We start from the raw sequence: 17,501 nt of genomic DNA, 5'->3' as shown, positions 1-17,501 counted from the left end.
GACTGCGTACTTCTATTTCCTGTAAGTAACTAAAGAAAATTGGAACTTGAGCCTGTAGAAACAATAAAACACCAAAAGACAATGAGGTTCATGAAGGCTATATTAATGGCATATATGCGGGTGTTTTCTATAAGCTTGTCAAAGTGCTTATACACATTGTATTTGTAATCGATCATCTGACATACCAGTGAAGGAAAACTGTAGAGTCAGGCAGATTTGGAATCAAATCCTGTATCTATAAATGTGGGGATAACACACCTGCCAAGATGGGATGCTGTGAGGATTAAACTAGATTAAGAATATAAAATGCCTGGAGCATATGTGAAACGAGCTCCCTTCTCCTTTTGTGGAGCATCATCATCAACTACCGCCTTTCAGAGAAAAAGGTCCTGAGAAAATACACAAGCTGTGTGATCTTGGGTAAATTACTTAACTTCTCGAACAGAGCCTTGATTTATCATTTGCAAAATGGGGATAATACCTATACTTCATAAAGTCTCTGTGAGCAACTTATTGTATATTAAGTCACTACTTATAGATAATATATAATGCATGAGTTACTCAAAAGAATAGAAGAATAGAATTCTTCTTCCTCTTCTTGTTTTACTTATCTGGCTTCTCCATCAGACTAAACTCCTTGAGAGTAGAGAGGGGAATAATATATGTCTGAACTCCCAGCACTTAGCACATGCTCTCTGTAGAGAGCAACCATTCAATGAAGGTTTGCTGATGAATATACTGTCATCTCTCTTGGAAGAACTTACTATGTGTCAGAAACTTCTCTAGGCTCTCTGAAGATGATTTCTTCTTAATAACCCTATTAGGTATTCTTATAGGGTTATTAAGAGAAAGTGAGGGTAGAAAGTTAAGGACCTTGCTAGAGTTTATACTAAGTTGTAGAACTGGAATGGAAACAAAGCCCTCACTGTTAACTACCACCTTTGTGTCCTTCCTGGCACAGTGATTTGTAGCTATTTTTGAGCAAGTTAATAATGGTCAGGTTTAAGAAGTGGCAATGGAAAGGCACTTAAAAATAAAAGCCTTTTTATTTCTTCACAGGAATCTGGATGATTTGCTTCAGTCAGTCTGCAGCTTTCTGCCTAGAAGCACACAGTAAAATGAAGGATGAGCAAGAGGGATAAAATATGAAAATGGCACAGCTATGCAGGATTTGTTTCTTATCGCCATTTATTCAAATGCAATGCATTAATGTGTCATCCTACCAACCAAATTCACTGCATTCTTTCATTAAACATTTGAGTGCATACATGGATCAACCACTGTGCAAACACAGAAGAGATTCTAACTACAACAGAGGATAATAAAAGACAATACATTTTCATCTGATTTTTGGAAAGCATTAAGAAAACCATCACTTGAACATTATTCCTCTTTATGCTAGACCCAAATCCAGCCTGGCCTGCTGGAAAGGAAACATCCTTCTAGTTTAATTTCTTGGGCCATGCTCTGATCTGTAAGTTAGTACCTAATACGATGGCTGCTATGTCCCTCAGGCGTTCTGTGTCCTGTTTCCCTGTCATAAATTGTATGCCATATAATGTTGAATTTGCTTTGTCATGAATATTAATTTTATTGTTTGGGTTGTAATTCAATACTATTGTTATACTGTTATTTATTTTGATGCTTTGGCCATTAGGAGCTAATTCAGGTTGGCTCCTATATCCTTTCAACATGTCACGTCTTTAAAAAATTTCATTTTAAGTATTTCCTTATTTTTTGGCATCAGAAGATGTTCCAGGCTCATCTTATATTTTCCCTACCCCCGCCTTGAAATCAAGCACTTTTCCAGAGGGGACCTGGTCCCTTTTACAGAGGAATTATATTTAGAAACCAAGACTAGGACCTAGATGTGCTCATTACAACTGGGATGTCACTGCTTCTAAGCCCTGCCAGCAGACAGGAAGTATATGTATGAGTGCTAATTCATGTATACATACACACTGGTATTTATATTCGTACATATCTATATGTATATATGTTTTCTTAAAACCCTTCATTTCATACTGATACTTCTCACAGTGATCTAGGGTTCAGCCTACAATTATTTTGATACTATTTTTATTCATACATGATTGAGCAACTCTGAAAATATTTTGAAGGTATAAATGAGGCAGGATAGAAAGAGGTTAGGGGAAGCTCCCAACAAGTGGAATGAGGAAGTAGGAACAGACACTGCAAGCCAATAAGCTGCTAGGGCCTCTCACCAGAGCCCCACTTCCATGCATGATTGAAGGGAGACAGTTTATGGTAGGAAATCACTGAGGTGGTGGCAGAATCCAAGATGGAGGGAAAATTCACTGGAAACTGACCCCTAAGCTCGTTATACCATCATTATAATGAAAATTGACACCAAAAGTAGGAGGGGGCACCAAGGATGAAAAATGCCAGGGCATTTCAAGAATGACCATTTTAGGAACAAGACCCCCCTCCCACCCAGAAGGCAGGGACAGAATTTGGCTCCCCAAAGTTCAGGAACAGCCCATGCTTGGAAACACAAAATACCAAGAAGTGACTGATCACGGCTTGCCCCTCACTGGCGAGATTGCTCGCCTCTCTCATGTACTTTGGCTTCTTTCAGAGAGGCGCCTGGGAGACTTACAGGCAGTGGCAGCTCCTTTGGGGCTTACCCACCCCACCCTGACTTCAGGAACCCACATCCTGGCCTCTTTCCCTTAACCTAAATAAAACTTGCTTTCCCTTTCACTCCAACTATGATCTTGAATTCTTTCTTGCACAAAGTCAAGAACCTGCAGGTCATGGAATGCTCAGGGTCCCATGTTGGGTTGGCTTTGGTGATATAAAGAAGTTTCTTTCTTCTGGAGAAATTTGTCATTTGGGTAAGAGTAACTGTTTGCACTTTCCCTCATAACATACCTTGAATTTTTCAGATGAACCATGATTTTCAACATTTCTTGAACACAGCCGGAAAAAAAGACACATCTTCCTAAAAAAACTCTTAGCTTCTCAATTTTAAGTAAGTTTAATATAAGATCATAATAAGTTTTAAAAACAAAAAGACAACTAATCCTTGAACATTGACTAATAAAATCCAAAAACATTTATGTCATGCCTACTTTGGGGTAAGCATTACACACTTGATATATCTGTATTTATTATCTCACCTAATCATGATGACAGCCCTGTGAGGTGCTGTGAAGTATAATCGTCCTTACATTACAAAGGAGGGAACTGAAGCTCAAAGTGGTTAATTGACTTGCCCAAGTATCTACAGGTCCTTTGAACTCCAAGCCAGGGGTCCTTTTTCACTATATCACAGATGTTCCAAGAATACCATGAGTCAGTGAAGTTTAATCCAATTTCACATCAGACAGAGAGATTTCCTAATTTATCCCTCTGCCAGAAGACCTTGACAAGTGAGGGCTTTCTTTTCTTTACAACATTGAACGCTATGTTAATAGCATCCTAATAAGCAAATGGGAATAATTAAGATGTACACAAAGTAAATGTTATAAATCTATATCAACATTCATTTTAGGACTCTGTCTTCATTTTAAGACTGCATGAGGTGTTAACAGACCTATCTTGTCCTTTTCACGTGAAGATGATCCATGCTCCTGTCCCTATGACCCTAAGGCATGTACTCCAAGGTTTTACTCTAACAATAATTTTGAGATTTCCTTGTATTAGCATATTCTCTTACCTGGTTTCTGTGTGGCCTAAAATGTTTATAAAAGAGAGAGTTTGGGGTAGGGTATTTAACCACAGAAAAGGTAAATTACTGTTGACTGGCTCTCATGGAAATTAACTTGGCCTCAAAAGCTGAATCCTCTAGTTACCTCTTATCTAACTAACGAGTAACAGACCATGAATATATTTGAAAACAGTACTAGAACTGCTATTATTGTTTTCTGTTTTATATTTTGAAAGTGACTGATTGACCTGTATCTTCCTGATAACAAAACCCAATTAGTACAGAGTGTATAAGCTGATCCTGATGCTTACTGTCTGATGGGGACCAAGCACATTAGAGAATTCTGTGGTGTCTGTTGGAGTGAAGTAAATCAAACATTAGCATGCATACAAACCATCTGGGGAACCTGCTAAAATGCAGATTCTGATTCAGTAGGTCTAGGGCTGGGCTTGAAATTCTGCCTAACAAGCTCCAAAGTGATGCTTATGCGCTGGCTCCTAGACCACTCTTTGAGTAGCCAGGAAATAGAGATAAAACAGAAGTTGTGGAAAAAATATAGACGATGCTAAACAGCTCCGACTGTTTATTGTTGCAAAATGATTATAATAACTAAGTACTTTCAGGATTTTTACTTAAATGACAGAAAGACCAAGTAGAAGATGTCATTAGGTAAACTATTTAAGTCATTTTTTAGAAAAGGAAAAAAGCAAACAAAACATTACACACCAGCCTTTCAAGCTAAGAAAAGGTAAACAATTTCTAGGAATGAACACAACCAAGGCAAAACTCCAGCAGGGTGTTAAATTGTCTAATTTAGAATTTAAAAAAATCCTCCTCCAGAGCAGCAGATGGCTTTAGGGTTAAATTTATCCTGGTTTCTAAAATTCCCAGAATTCAGATATATAGACTCACTGAAGAGTTACACCTCTTTTGTAACTATTATAATAGGAGTGAAGAAGACAATTATGAGGAAAAGAAAGCTGACAAATGAAAGGTAGGTGAGTGGTAGAGATGAAGCTGACCCATTGCACAAACTGAATAGCCATCAGCCAACACTGACGTCAATGCACACTTTGTTGCCCACCAGCAAGAAAAGGCCAGCTGCATAGTTGACTTCCAAACATCAGTCACTGCCTCCCTGCCTGACCGAAGGGCACAAATACAATCAGCACAGCTGAGATAGAATGCCATCTTGCTGACCAGAGCAAGACAGCTATTTGTCCAATGAGAGAGTTCAGTGAGCTAAGAAGCAAATCAATTCCTTAGCCCAAAATGGAGTGGGGAGGCGGAGATGGGAAAAACAAAGCAATATGAAACAAACCCTGTGAGCCCCCTTCCATACTCCAGGCTTAATGTGCTGCTAGGGCTAAGTAGGCTTGAAGGATAAAGGATAAGGTCTCATTGGGCTTGCTGAGGCAAAGCTGTTTTACATTTTACCTAATGCTAGTGGCAGGAGGATAATAAATGGAAGAGTTCTAATAAATATTTTACCAATGAAATCTGCTGCAGGCTCCCCCACTCTTTTTTGGTTCCAGGGCACAAAACTGGAATTTTATATACAAAAACCTTGTCTCAAGGTCTTCTAGTAAGCAGGAAGATTGCTAGAAGCGATAATGGGAGATAGTGGGCCACTCAGAAACCCTGGATCAACTCCTAAAGGAAGCACTGGCCTTCAGCTAAAGACAAGGGACTTGTGATGCACAGGTCAGATGAATGAGTCTCATTACACATTACTAATTATACTGAAGGTCCCCCAGGAAAAAAAAATTAATTTGCATCAAGCAGAGATAATTTAGAATATAAATGGTAAACTTTCTTTATTCCTCTGAGGATTTGTATTTAATAAGGCTTTAAGGACTTGGTAATAAAAAAAAACAACCAAAACCCACACATAGTGTGGGTGTTTATATGACTATCAAAAATTTCAGGATTTGTTGTCACATGGAATCAATTACACATTAAATACAAATACTAGCTCCCTTTAATTTAGTGTTACATGGTGCCAGTAACAATTTATTTAACAAACACTAAAATAGTAATATGTACCAGGTACTGTTCTAAGTATTTTACAAATATTAACCAGTAACTACTAGGCGATACGAACTTCTATCATTCCCTCTTTACAGTCAAGAAAACTGAGGACAGAGAAGTTAGGTAATGTGTTCAAGGTCATGCAGCTAGTAAGTGGCAGAGCCAGGATTCAAATGCAGGCAGCCTGGCTCTGGTGCCCATATTATTATCTACTACCCTTACTGTCTCTAACATTATCCCTAATCCCTACAGTGTTCCCAAGGAACAGAGTAATCTCTACCTAACAAATATGGAAACCTAGACTCCGAGAGGTTAAATAATCAGCCCAAGGTCACAAAGCCAGAATTTGCACTTGAACTGCCTGATACCAACTCTACATTCTTTACGTGAAACCTTGTTTGAACTGTGATATTTGTGAAAACTTCCTTCAGGTAATTCATACATTTTTATCCTTATCTAACTATTTATTGCTAACATTTCAGATTAGGAAAGTTAAAGACTAAAACTAAATATCCTTCATCTATTTATTTTCAACTTTATACTTAAATAATCATAGCAAAAATAGCTAGGAGAAAAGAGTACTCCAAGTACTAATACTAATGAAAGCCAATTATTTCTTTGCATTTTGCCTCTTACTCTGAATGTCCTAACACTCATATTTTGCGAAGGCTGGAGGTCTCATAATTGAGGCACCGAGCGTACACAGGTGTGGCTGAGCCCATGGTTCATCATTGTCTGGTGTCTTTGCCCACTGGAGCATAAAGTAGATGCTGATTTCAAAACCATGTTTCTGTATTTATTAAAATGAACTGTCGGTTTCTGTTTTATAAACAGAGACAAATACAGGATAGTTTAAGTTAACCTAGTTTTGGTTTGCAATTCTCCTCAATTTCAACATATAAGATGGCTAAAACAGTTCATTTATCCAACCCATTTAGCAATTAAAGAGATCTTCATAAGTAGAATAAACAGAGACTGAGAGAATAATTTTATATTTTATTCTGGGTTCTTGCAATTTTTCCATGGAGCCCCACCTTTCCTACTTGTGTTAGATTTCTTTAAAATTTAAGAAGAATCTTCTGAAATCGGAAGATATTTTTAAAGAAAGCAGAGCCATAAAGTTATAAAATCTATGGATAAACATAAATCTCCTGGAGAAGTTCTTTCACAACACTGGAACACATCTAAGCTTTGATGGCATGTGGAATCCCTCATGATCTGGCTCTGCTTACCTGTGCAGGCTCCTTACCTATCATTCCTCACGGGCACCTACGTCCCACTAGGTCTGCTCTGTAGTTTCCCTACAAACTTTGAGTTTTCTGGCCTGCCTGCTTTTGCACATGCTGATCCATCTGCTTGGAGCTGCATCCCTACCTCACCCCTTCAACCCACTCTCACTGTCCCACCACAGATGTCTTCTTAAGCAAGTCTTAGCTAATACTTTCTTCAAGGCAGAGTCCGTCTTTCTTCTAGCCTTTACAACAACTTTCTCTTTGTGTTATATTGACTTAAAGGTCTAGTTCTGGATTAACTCCTTAACACGTTAAGCGCCCAGTCAGTCACCGGTGACTGACACTATACTTTCTGTCCGGAAGATAAAACAGGCTGGGCGCTTAACGTGTTAAGGTGAGAGCAGAGTTGAGTTTTATTGCATTGCTGTCATTTTGTCTTGAAATATCTGCATCTCTAGGACTTAGCTCAGGAGCATAATAGATGCTTAATAAACATTTACTAAAATTTGTGTTAAGTGGTGGTGAAGATGACAAAAAAATGTGGGCAAGAAGATATTTGAGTGCTTAGATACAGTGTGTGTGTATACTTGTGAGGCAAGGAATCAAGGACACAAATGGATAAATACAGAATGATGAAACTCAAAATTCAGTTAGTGAGTACCCCACGAGGGATAACTGGCAACGCTTGGAAACAACAACATAGTGCAGTGGAAGAAATACACACTGTGGTTAGAGAGACCTAGGTTTGAATTCCAGGTGTGCTACTTACTATCTGAGTCACCTTGGCAAGTTATTTAATCTTTTTGTATTTCATCTTTCTCACCTAAAAACTGGCAAGAGCTATGCAGCTTCTAGGGTTGCTGTGAAGATTAAATGATAAAGTACCTAGCAGGATACCTGAAAATAGTGAAGGCTCAATATGTTAGCCGTTATACTAGTTTAACCAGATAAACACTTTAGGTCTTGGACATTTTACTGATCTTCTAGATAAAAATTAGAAGGCCTTGAAGTTTAGATATTAAAAAAATAATAAAACAGCAAAAACAAACAAAAACTAGAGATCTCATAATGACATTAGAAATACTGAGTTTACCTACAATATTCCTAGATCATACAGACATATGATAGCCAGGTAGAGCTGAGTATGCTTTGTTTCCAAGTTTTTTTGGTTCTGCTTGAACATTTTCTTTTGAGAAGTTTTGACAGCAAACTCTGTAATTCCTGGAGCATATGACTCAGACCTCTAACCTTTCTCTGCCTGAAAACACTCCCAAAACTCCTCTGAGGTATTGTCTTGTGATTTTTTTTTGTTTTGGTGATAAATGAATGCAAAGGTGAAGCAGAGGTTTCCCCCTCCTTTCTACAGAGGTAAGGACTTGAAAAAACAAGAGCCAACTCTGAAGAGGGCAATTTGAGGGCATCAGATGTTTTCAAAGAGAAGTAAACAAAAATTCCAGGGACGTGCATTACAGAAGGTCGGCAAAAAGGAGTGAAATGAAAGAGAGCAAATGGAAGGGCCAAAAGACGGGAAAAACACAAATGAGAGAAGTGAACACACATAAGAAACTATGGAGACACTAATGTAGTAGATTGCATTTTCAAAACAAAAATGACAAATCATATAATTCTTTATATATAATATATAAAGTGGGAATATAGCAAATTAACTTTATCTTATCAAATACTTTGTCTTATTCAGGCGATCCCATGATTAAAAAAAAAATCACAGACTGCAGAATAGAAAATCCATTCATTACCTCCTTGTAACATATGTAACATTGGCATTTAAAATTAATTATTTGCAGGGGCCTGAACCCTAGCCCCTTCTGAGGGAGGTCTCCTGCCCCGATGGCTGCTTCGTGCTTCCCATGCCCAGCTCAGATGAGGACCCAGGTGACCGACAGAGACTTGGTCGACAGCAGCTGCCCTCTCACTCCAACAAGAATTGTTTGAATTGTCTTGTACCCATTGTGTGGGGGAGTGGGTTTACGATATCTAAATCCAGCCTACCACCAGGAATGCTCAGGACCTACTCAAGAAGGCAAATAATCCCTTCCACTAATATTTACAGGGTAAAATAAGATTGTTGCTAGAGTAATAAATTTGACAGTAAAATAGTAGTCAAGTTTTCAGGCAAATTTAAATTGGCTAGTTGAAACAAGCGAATATGCTAGAAAAATTAATTGTACTGGACAAAAAGGTGTTCCTAAAGTGTTAACTAAAATTTTTATTGGTAGTTCACCTCATGATAAAATTGCACACCATGTAATGAACCTAAAACAGTAATATTATAGTGCAAAAAATTAAAATTTAAAAACCATCAAGACTACATTATAAAATTTTCAAAAGCCTCCTAATATTTAAATCAAGAAAGGGGGGGATAGTAGAAGAATATCATGTAAGGAAAATTAACCTGCAAGTAAGTTACATCTAGAAAATTAATACTTTAGAAAATTAATTGTAAGGCTAAAAGCAAGACACCCATGAAAAACACACAAGGTGTCAAAACAAGCCAGAGGAAAATCATTTGGGCAAAAAATGAAATAGGATCCCAAGTCAAATTTATAGAAAATATTCCTTTATTAACTTTTGGTCGAGAATATGATTGTATATTTTCAGAAAACAACTCTGAGACCATGTGGATTCCAGCAATAGAGAGGAATCGACAGGACTACTCCAGCCATGAAGACAGAAGAGAAGCAGTCCAGAGGACGTCGCCTTGCCATACTAGCAGTTAGCAGCTGTGCGTCACTGCAAGTTGCCCAGGACCAAACCAGAGAGAGTTGGACCTGCATTACCACCATTTGTCCACCATCCAGAACTGAAATGTCATTGCTGACATGTACACATAATGAACTGTTTGACACTGAAATTGGGTCTCAAAAGAACTGTTGGCCCAGAACGAAACTCACTACAGACTGATTCATTTGCCTGTCAGCATAACCATTATTGCTTTTCTCATTTTCAGTTCTTATAAGTGCATTTCTAATAGCACATGATCTCACTCATCTAGGGGAAATAATGAACAACATAGACTGATGAACAAGAACAGACCCAGAAACAAGGAGGCATGGATCAGACTGTCGGGGCTCAGAGGGAGGGTAGGGGAGGGTGGGGGTAAAGGGGAGAGATCAACCAAAGGACTTGTATGCATGCATATGAGCCTAACCAGTGGTTAAGGACAACAGGGGGGTGGGGGCATGTGTGGGGAGGGGTGTGGTATGGGAATGGGGGGATGAGGACAAATATGTGATACCTTAATCAATAAAAAAATAAAATAAAAATAAAATAAATTATTAAAATTAAAGTAACAATAAATAAAGTTAAAGTAAATAAAAATTAATTATGTACTTTCCTCAAAATGCTCAGGACAAAAACTAATGGGAACTGGCATAAACATAAACCAGTTAAATGAACAAATCAGAGGCTTTTAACTTCTATTTTATACCCCAAGGAGTTGTTTTCTCTCTAAACTTTCTCCAGTGAATATCTAACCTCACTGGTCAACCAAGAATTTCTTGGTCAGGGCCTCATCTGTCTCCTTGCTCCTCTTTCATAATCCTAGAACAAAACACCAGCATTTGCAATGTTGTTAAGCTTTTGCTTCACGCCCCTTACCTTCTTCAAAACACTACTCAAAATAAATCTCCCTCCCTCCATCTCATCCTACAATCTCTCCTGCTTCAGCTCTAGTTCAGATTCACATTTTCATTCATTCTTTTTTTTTTTAATTTATCTTTATTGTTGAAAGTATTACAGCTGCTCCCCTGCCCGCCCCCCCCCCCCCCCAATTGATCCCCTTCTAGCCCACCCCTGTCCCCGACCCAGGCCTTCACCACACTATTGTCAGACCCACATTTTCTTGATTGGACTACTGCATTAGAGTCCTTATTATCTTCCTGTCTTCAGTCTTATTCACATGTCCCACCTGTCTTTACTCTGCTGCCAGAGAGAGACATCATTCTAACATGTAAATCTGTCATCCCAATCCCACTTCACCCCTATCCCCACCCTAAAATGTTCAGTAGGTTAGACTCCCTATGACCTACAGAATAAACTCTAAAATCTTTTTCATGGCACTCAAGACCCTTCACATTTTGGTCTTGGCCTACCTGCTCCTCCTCTATCAACCTACATCCCTCCCTTTTCGTTTTCCCTGTCTGTAACTTCACTGTAGCCACTCGCCTCAGCAACCTGCACTGCTGCTGTAGACCTAGCATCCCTCTTCTCTGGCAGGGCCCCACAAATGGACCTGGACACAAATCAGACCAAGGATACAAATGAGACACCAGCTATAGCCCTGCCACTGTGCACATTAATAACAAACCGATTTCCCTTTCTTTTCATTGCATATATTTCTAAGGAAATGAATAAAACACACTTGTTTTTTGAGAAAGTTTGATGTCATCAGTAGAAATGCTCCAAATCTCTGCCTGCAGTTCTCCTTCTGCAAACACCCAGAACAAGGACTCACAGTTGATCACATTAGAGCCAGCTGTGCCCCAGTTACCTGCTATTTTGATATTCATGTTGTTATCCAGCAGGAGATTTTCAGCCTTGAGGTCACGGTGCACAATCTTCCGACCATGACAATAATCAACAGCAGACAGGATTTGCCAGAATTTTCGCCTGGCCTCAGACTCATTTAACCGGCCGTGATTAGCAAGATAGTCTGTAAAAGAAGAGAGAATTTGAAATATTCACCAAAATAAAATGACCTAAACATTGGGATTTGGGATTTTTTTCCCATCGAAAAGCTTTTATAATGACTAAAGGTTAATGTTCAAATACCATGCTGTTTTCCAAGTTTCTTGCCTTAAGAAAAGCAATTCCAATCATATTTCACTAGTATACAGAAAAATGAAGAGTCCAAGATGAGACAATAGCAAGTGGCATAATATTCACAGTACAACTCAAAGTGACCTTTATGCCCAAGCACTCTCTATGTTCTTAAAAAATTTACTGAGTACTGAATATTCCTAATCACATTTAAAAAATAACGTTTATGTAAAACAAAGAACATGAATCAATTCTTTGACATCCAATCAATCAAGGTTATCTTTCTTTGTTTTTAAAAAAATGTTTTCATTGATTTTTGGAGAGAGAAGGGAGAAGGATAGATAGAAACATTGATGATAGAGGAACATCATCAACCAGCTGCCTCCTGCATGCTTTATTCTGGGGATTGAGCCCACAACCTGGGTATGTGCCCTGACCTGGAATCGAATTAGTTCTTGGGTTGAAACTCAATCACTGAGCCATACTGGCTGGGCAAGGTTATCCTCCTTTTAAAAAATAATTTTATGTAGTTATTATACAAAAGACCTGTAACATGAGATACAGTGATCCTTGGAAGTAGCTCCAATAATTCACACCTTGTTGTTCAATGGAGCAATTCAGATCTACCCAAGAACATGCAGATTTGTTCTTGGAACCAAGCACTCTTATGAGAGACTCTGTTCTCTAAAAAATATACTTTGCAAGATACATTAGTCCTCTGTGCAATGTTATAATCTCTATTAAAGCAATTTACCTAAAAATTAATTCTGCATATGTTTATATAAATCTAATCAAACTAAAATAAATATGCAACTCATACAAGTTTTACCTGAAGATCTTAAAGGCCTCTGAAACGATCTTTTGAGGGAAAGAGGGCAACATGAATCATGACAGGCTTTTCTTTTTAATTATTTCCCCAAGTAAGGAACTGTACAGGTGAATCAGTAGTCACAGCACCTTCACACATTTTCTGCTCTAGACTACGTGGTTTACTGTTTGCAAATTCCATGCCTTTGGCTCGTGTCATCCTCATATTTACTATAAAATTTACTAACATTTGTACAGCCCTTTACAGTTTATAAAGCATGTTCACATCACAGTATCTCAATCTTCCTAACACCTCTCTATGATAACTATTACTCTAATTTCTATTATATTTGAGGAAGCTGAAGATCAGAGGAATTAAGTAACCTGGCTGACTTCATATATTTAATAGGTGGATGGCTGATATGGAACTACAAACTCTGAAAAAAAAAATTTTTTTTTTTTTACTATATCAAGCTGCTTCTTTACTAAATTCCTATTAAAATCATAACCATCCTTTCAAACCCTATTCAAATGCCACTTTGATATTAAACAGTCCCTCGCCACTTCAAATAGAAATAAATCACTTCAAATCTCTCTTCTTTGAACTTATCCTACCTTATAATAGACAAATATGCAAATTGACCGCACCTTCGCTAGCCCAAGCCACGCCCACCAACCAATCAGGACGAATATGCAAATTACCCCCAAAAAGATGGCGCCTAATTTGCATATCAAGACAGTGTAGAAAGAAGCCAAGAGATGCTGAAGGGAGCAAAGCTGCGGAGAAGCAAGCAAGCCAGGGGGAGGAGAAGGGAGGAGCGGAGGCGGGGCTGGGGGAGAAGGAAGGAGAGCGGGGCGGGCTGGCGGAGAAGGCGGGCTGGGGGACAAGGGAGGAGCGGAGGCAGGGCAGGGTAGAGTGCAGCAGGAAACCCTATTGCAGGATTTTTCCTGCAATGGGAACGCTAGTCACTTATAACACACTGCCTCACACTTTATCTGCATATACTATATCATAACTACCCCAACCTGTGTTCATGCCTGGATACACACACAGCCCCACTTCTAATACAGTGTTTCAGAAAAAAACAAAAAAACCTTCATTAAAGCTTCCTGAGGGTAGGGACAATATCATTCTTCTTTGTACTTCCCACAATGCTTAGCAGTGCACAAAACATCATAGGTATAGTACTTAAATACTTAATTACTTAAGGTCTTATCCTGGATGCTATCATGAAACTTTTCATCAACAGTATTATAAAACATGGACTATTAGTGTTATACTCTACAAGTTATAGGCTTTAAATCTAGTTGGACATTTTGTATATTCTTCTATATCGACTATTATCACAAACTGAGATCATCAGCTCATCACATCTTCCCTTTGCCTTTACAGAGCCCACATAGTAGCCATCCATCATTCTGAAAGGCAAAAAGGGTCACTTAAGAACAAATATGCTGGATTTTCAGTCAAAATGTCCAAACTATATGGTCTAAATAAACTGTCAAGTAGACCCCGTGCTTTCTATTCCTGAGTATACCTGAGCCTCCTTCTACTAGTATACTGGATGAGTTGGGAAAACCATAATGAAGGGTTGGACCTGTGGGTCAAACTTAATGAGGGAATGCAACATTTTCTGTGAAGAGATTCAAATCTCTTTTGGCTGGTTAGTAATATACTAGTGACCCGGTGCATGAAATTCATGCACATTAAAAGGGGATTAGTTAGAGGAAATAATTTAATATTGCTATTTGCCCTTTCTCTATAATAGAAGTGTCAGAGATGAAAGAAAATTAGTAAAATGTATATGAAAACCTTCCTCCTGTCAGAGTCTGGGGCATACCACTGGACCCAGAGTCAAGTCCCCACCCACCCACATGCACCTCAAAATCTCGTGAGACCCAGACCCGGCTGGGCTCCCCCGCCGCATTGGGCTAGATCCAGACCTGGCCAGTCCCACCCTTGTCAGGGGGTGTAGCCTCAGGTCCCCTGGCCCGGCACCAGGATGGGGGGCATGGCCTGAGGTCCCCCAGCCCAGACCGAGGCAGGGGGCGTGCCTTGAGGTCCTCCATCAAGCCCTGCCAGGTGGGGGACATGGCCTGAGATCCCCTGTCAAGCCCCACTGGGTGGGAGGTCCTGAGGTCCCCCGTCAAGCCCTACCAGGCGGGGGCGCGGCCTGAGTTCCCCTGATCCAGCACTGGGGGTGCACCTTGAGGTCCCCCGTCAAGTCCCGCTGGGCGAGGGGCAAGGCCTGATGTCCCCTGTCAAGCCCTGCCAGGCTGGGGGTGCAGTCTGAGGTCCCCCGGACTGGTGCCAGGGTGGGGGTGCGGCCTGAGGTCTCCCAGCCTGGCGCTGGGGCGGGGGGAGCAGCCTGAGGTCCCCTAGCCCAGCACCAGGATGGGAAGCTCACCTTGAGGTCCCCTGTCAAGCCCCACGGGGGTGGGGGAGGGCATAGTCTCAGGTCCCTGCTGATTGCTCGTTAAGGCCCCTTATGGGAACTTGGCCTCAGCTGTGGGTGCAGCCATCTTTGTGATGGAGTGATGGTCAATTAGCATATTCCCTCTTTATTAGATAGGATTCCCTATGATTCCACACCAAATTCTATTACAGTGAGGCAGTTATTTCCTAGACAAACGACAGACAAAATTTCTTACTGTTGAAAATGTTGAGTCAATGTGCATTGTTGGAAAATATTTTTGAAATTTTGGCAACATAGAGAAACCTAGCAGATCCAATGTGAACAAGTATGGATTAATGCATATGGAAAAAACAAAACCAAACTGTTGCCTACAAAACGAGTCCTGGGAAGCACAATAGAATCTACAGCAATTGATATTTTTTGAAGCAGTCAGTAAAAAACTGGCACCACCACAGCCAAGGGGGAAAAAAAGATTTAACACTTGGCAAGAAGAGTACTATTGGAAAAACAAAGGCACGGTACATCTGAGCCTAAAATTATCATGTAGAGTCACAGTCATCACATGTCAACAAATGTGTAACACACAGTGTGAGAAAAATGACAACAGCTGCATTCCAGAGATTAAGAGACCAACTATTTAAAGAAGTGGTATTTTCACCCCTTAAGCAAAAATCTCATCGAGTATTACAGCAAGCATATCTATTATCTTCCCCATTCTTCATGATTTCTGCAGTGTAGGTAGCCTTCAAAACTATACATCTGCTGAGAAATCAATAGAAGTAACTGAGGCAAAAACCTGTGGCTGCCAGTAAAACCAAAACACTATCCTCAGCAAAGGGCACTGTTATCAATCCAAGCTCCAGTTAATAAACCAGGACCTCAAGTTAACATGCAAAGAGCACACACACTCATGTGTCACAGCTCTTGTCTACACTCATGGCCTATGTATTTTTGATGAGTGGATTTGGTTTTCAAAAAAAAATTTTTTTTTTTCCTGACCAAACTGGTTTGGCTCAGTGGATAGCGCGTCTGTATGCAGATTGAAGTGTCCCTGGTTTGATTCTGGTCAAGGGCACATGCCCGGGTTGCAGGCTCGATCCCCATTAGGGGGCGTGCAGGAGGCAGCCAATTGATAATTTTCTCTCATCATTGGTGTTTCTGTCTCTCTCTCCTCTCTTCCTCTCTGAAATAAATAAAAAAAATATATTTTTAAAAATTGTTTTTTTCCTATGTTTGCATTTGTACTGATTGTTAAGTGAAATATAATTTTGTTTGTTAACTTTATTTTATTTTTAAAATTTCTTTATTGGTTAAGGTGTTATATATGTGTCCTTATTCCCCCATTACTCCCCCTCCCCCCTACTTGTTTGTTGACTTTAATAATAAAACTTTTTAAGGTTTTATTTTGTATGTCCTCCCCCCATTTTGTTTTTCTGTTAATTGGTTTTTATTGCATATTACAAAAGTCATGGTCTGTGATACATTGGACAACTAAAAAATTGGTCTTTCAATACTGATATTTTGAGAAATATTGGGCTAGACAAATATACAGGCAATTACAATATGCTGTGATAAAGGCTAGAACAGAAAGAAATATGTACTAATAAATATATTCCTTTTGCAAATCATTTTAAATTTTCTTTTTACTATAAAAGTCTCTAATATACATGAAAGTAGAAAAATTAGTATAATGAATCCCTGAGATTCAAGAGTTCTCAAAATTTTGCCATACTTGCTTCATTTATCCTTTTTCCCTTTAAATTCCTTTTTGCTTTTCTTTTTTTCTGTAGTAACCTAAAGCAAATCTTTTTTATTTTATTTTATTTTTATTTCAGAGAGGAAGGGAGAAGGAGAGAGAGAGAGAAACATCAATGAAGAGAGAGAATCATTGATCGGCTGCCTCCTGCTCGCCCCCTACTGGGGATCGAGCCCGCAACCCAGGCATGTGCCCTTGACTGGAATAGAACTCAGGACCCTTCAGTCCACAGGCCAACGCTCTATCCACTGAGCCAAACCAGCTAGGGCTAAAGCAAATCTTGACATAATTTTGTTTCACCCTACTTTTGTATCCCTAAAAAAAAAACACACCTTGGGAAGAGAACAGGGAGAGGGGGTTGATGACAAATATGTGATACCTTAATCAATAAAGTAATTTAAAAAAATAAAAAAAAACAAAAAAAGTAATTAAAAAAAAAAAAAAAACCAAAAAAAACCACACACCCCTTTCTTATATAAATACAATACCATTATCACACCTAACAAAATCAACAATTACTTAATATTATCTAATACATAGTCTGAATTCAGATTTCCCTAGTTGGCTATTTGAATCAGGGTACAAACAAGATGTACATTTTGCAATTACTTATTTTGTGTTTGGAGTCCTTTCATTCTGGAACAGTTCCTCTTCCCCTCCCCCCATTTCCCAATGGCACTGACTTAAAGAAACTGGATTGGATGTCCTACATTCTGGATTTGTCCTTGGCTTCCTCATAATTTTGGTTGAATTATTCTTCTAGCTTCTGTATCTATATTATAAAAACCCAGTGGCCCTAAAGCTGT

The 17,501-nt window shown here is 39.2% G+C and overlaps 1 protein-coding gene across 1 annotated transcript in view; it reads right to left on the bottom strand.

Moving 5' to 3' along the window:
* SIK2 (salt inducible kinase 2) overlaps positions 1 to 17,501 on the bottom strand; it is a 133,954-nt gene that overhangs the window by 35,862 nt on the left and 80,591 nt on the right. The window contains exon 4 of the mRNA XM_008150154.3: positions 11,447 to 11,608. Within this exon, the coding sequence (XP_008148376.2) occupies positions 11,447 to 11,608 (162 nt within the window). The remainder of the gene's footprint in view (positions 1 to 11,446; positions 11,609 to 17,501) is intronic.

The sequence above is a fragment of the Eptesicus fuscus genome, chromosome 13, assembly GCF_027574615.1.
Source record: "Eptesicus fuscus isolate TK198812 chromosome 13, DD_ASM_mEF_20220401, whole genome shotgun sequence".
Lineage (NCBI taxonomy): Eukaryota > Metazoa > Chordata > Mammalia > Chiroptera > Vespertilionidae > Eptesicus > Eptesicus fuscus.
Note: the sequence above shows the minus strand (reverse complement) of the source record. Positions and strands in the feature narration are given on the sequence as shown.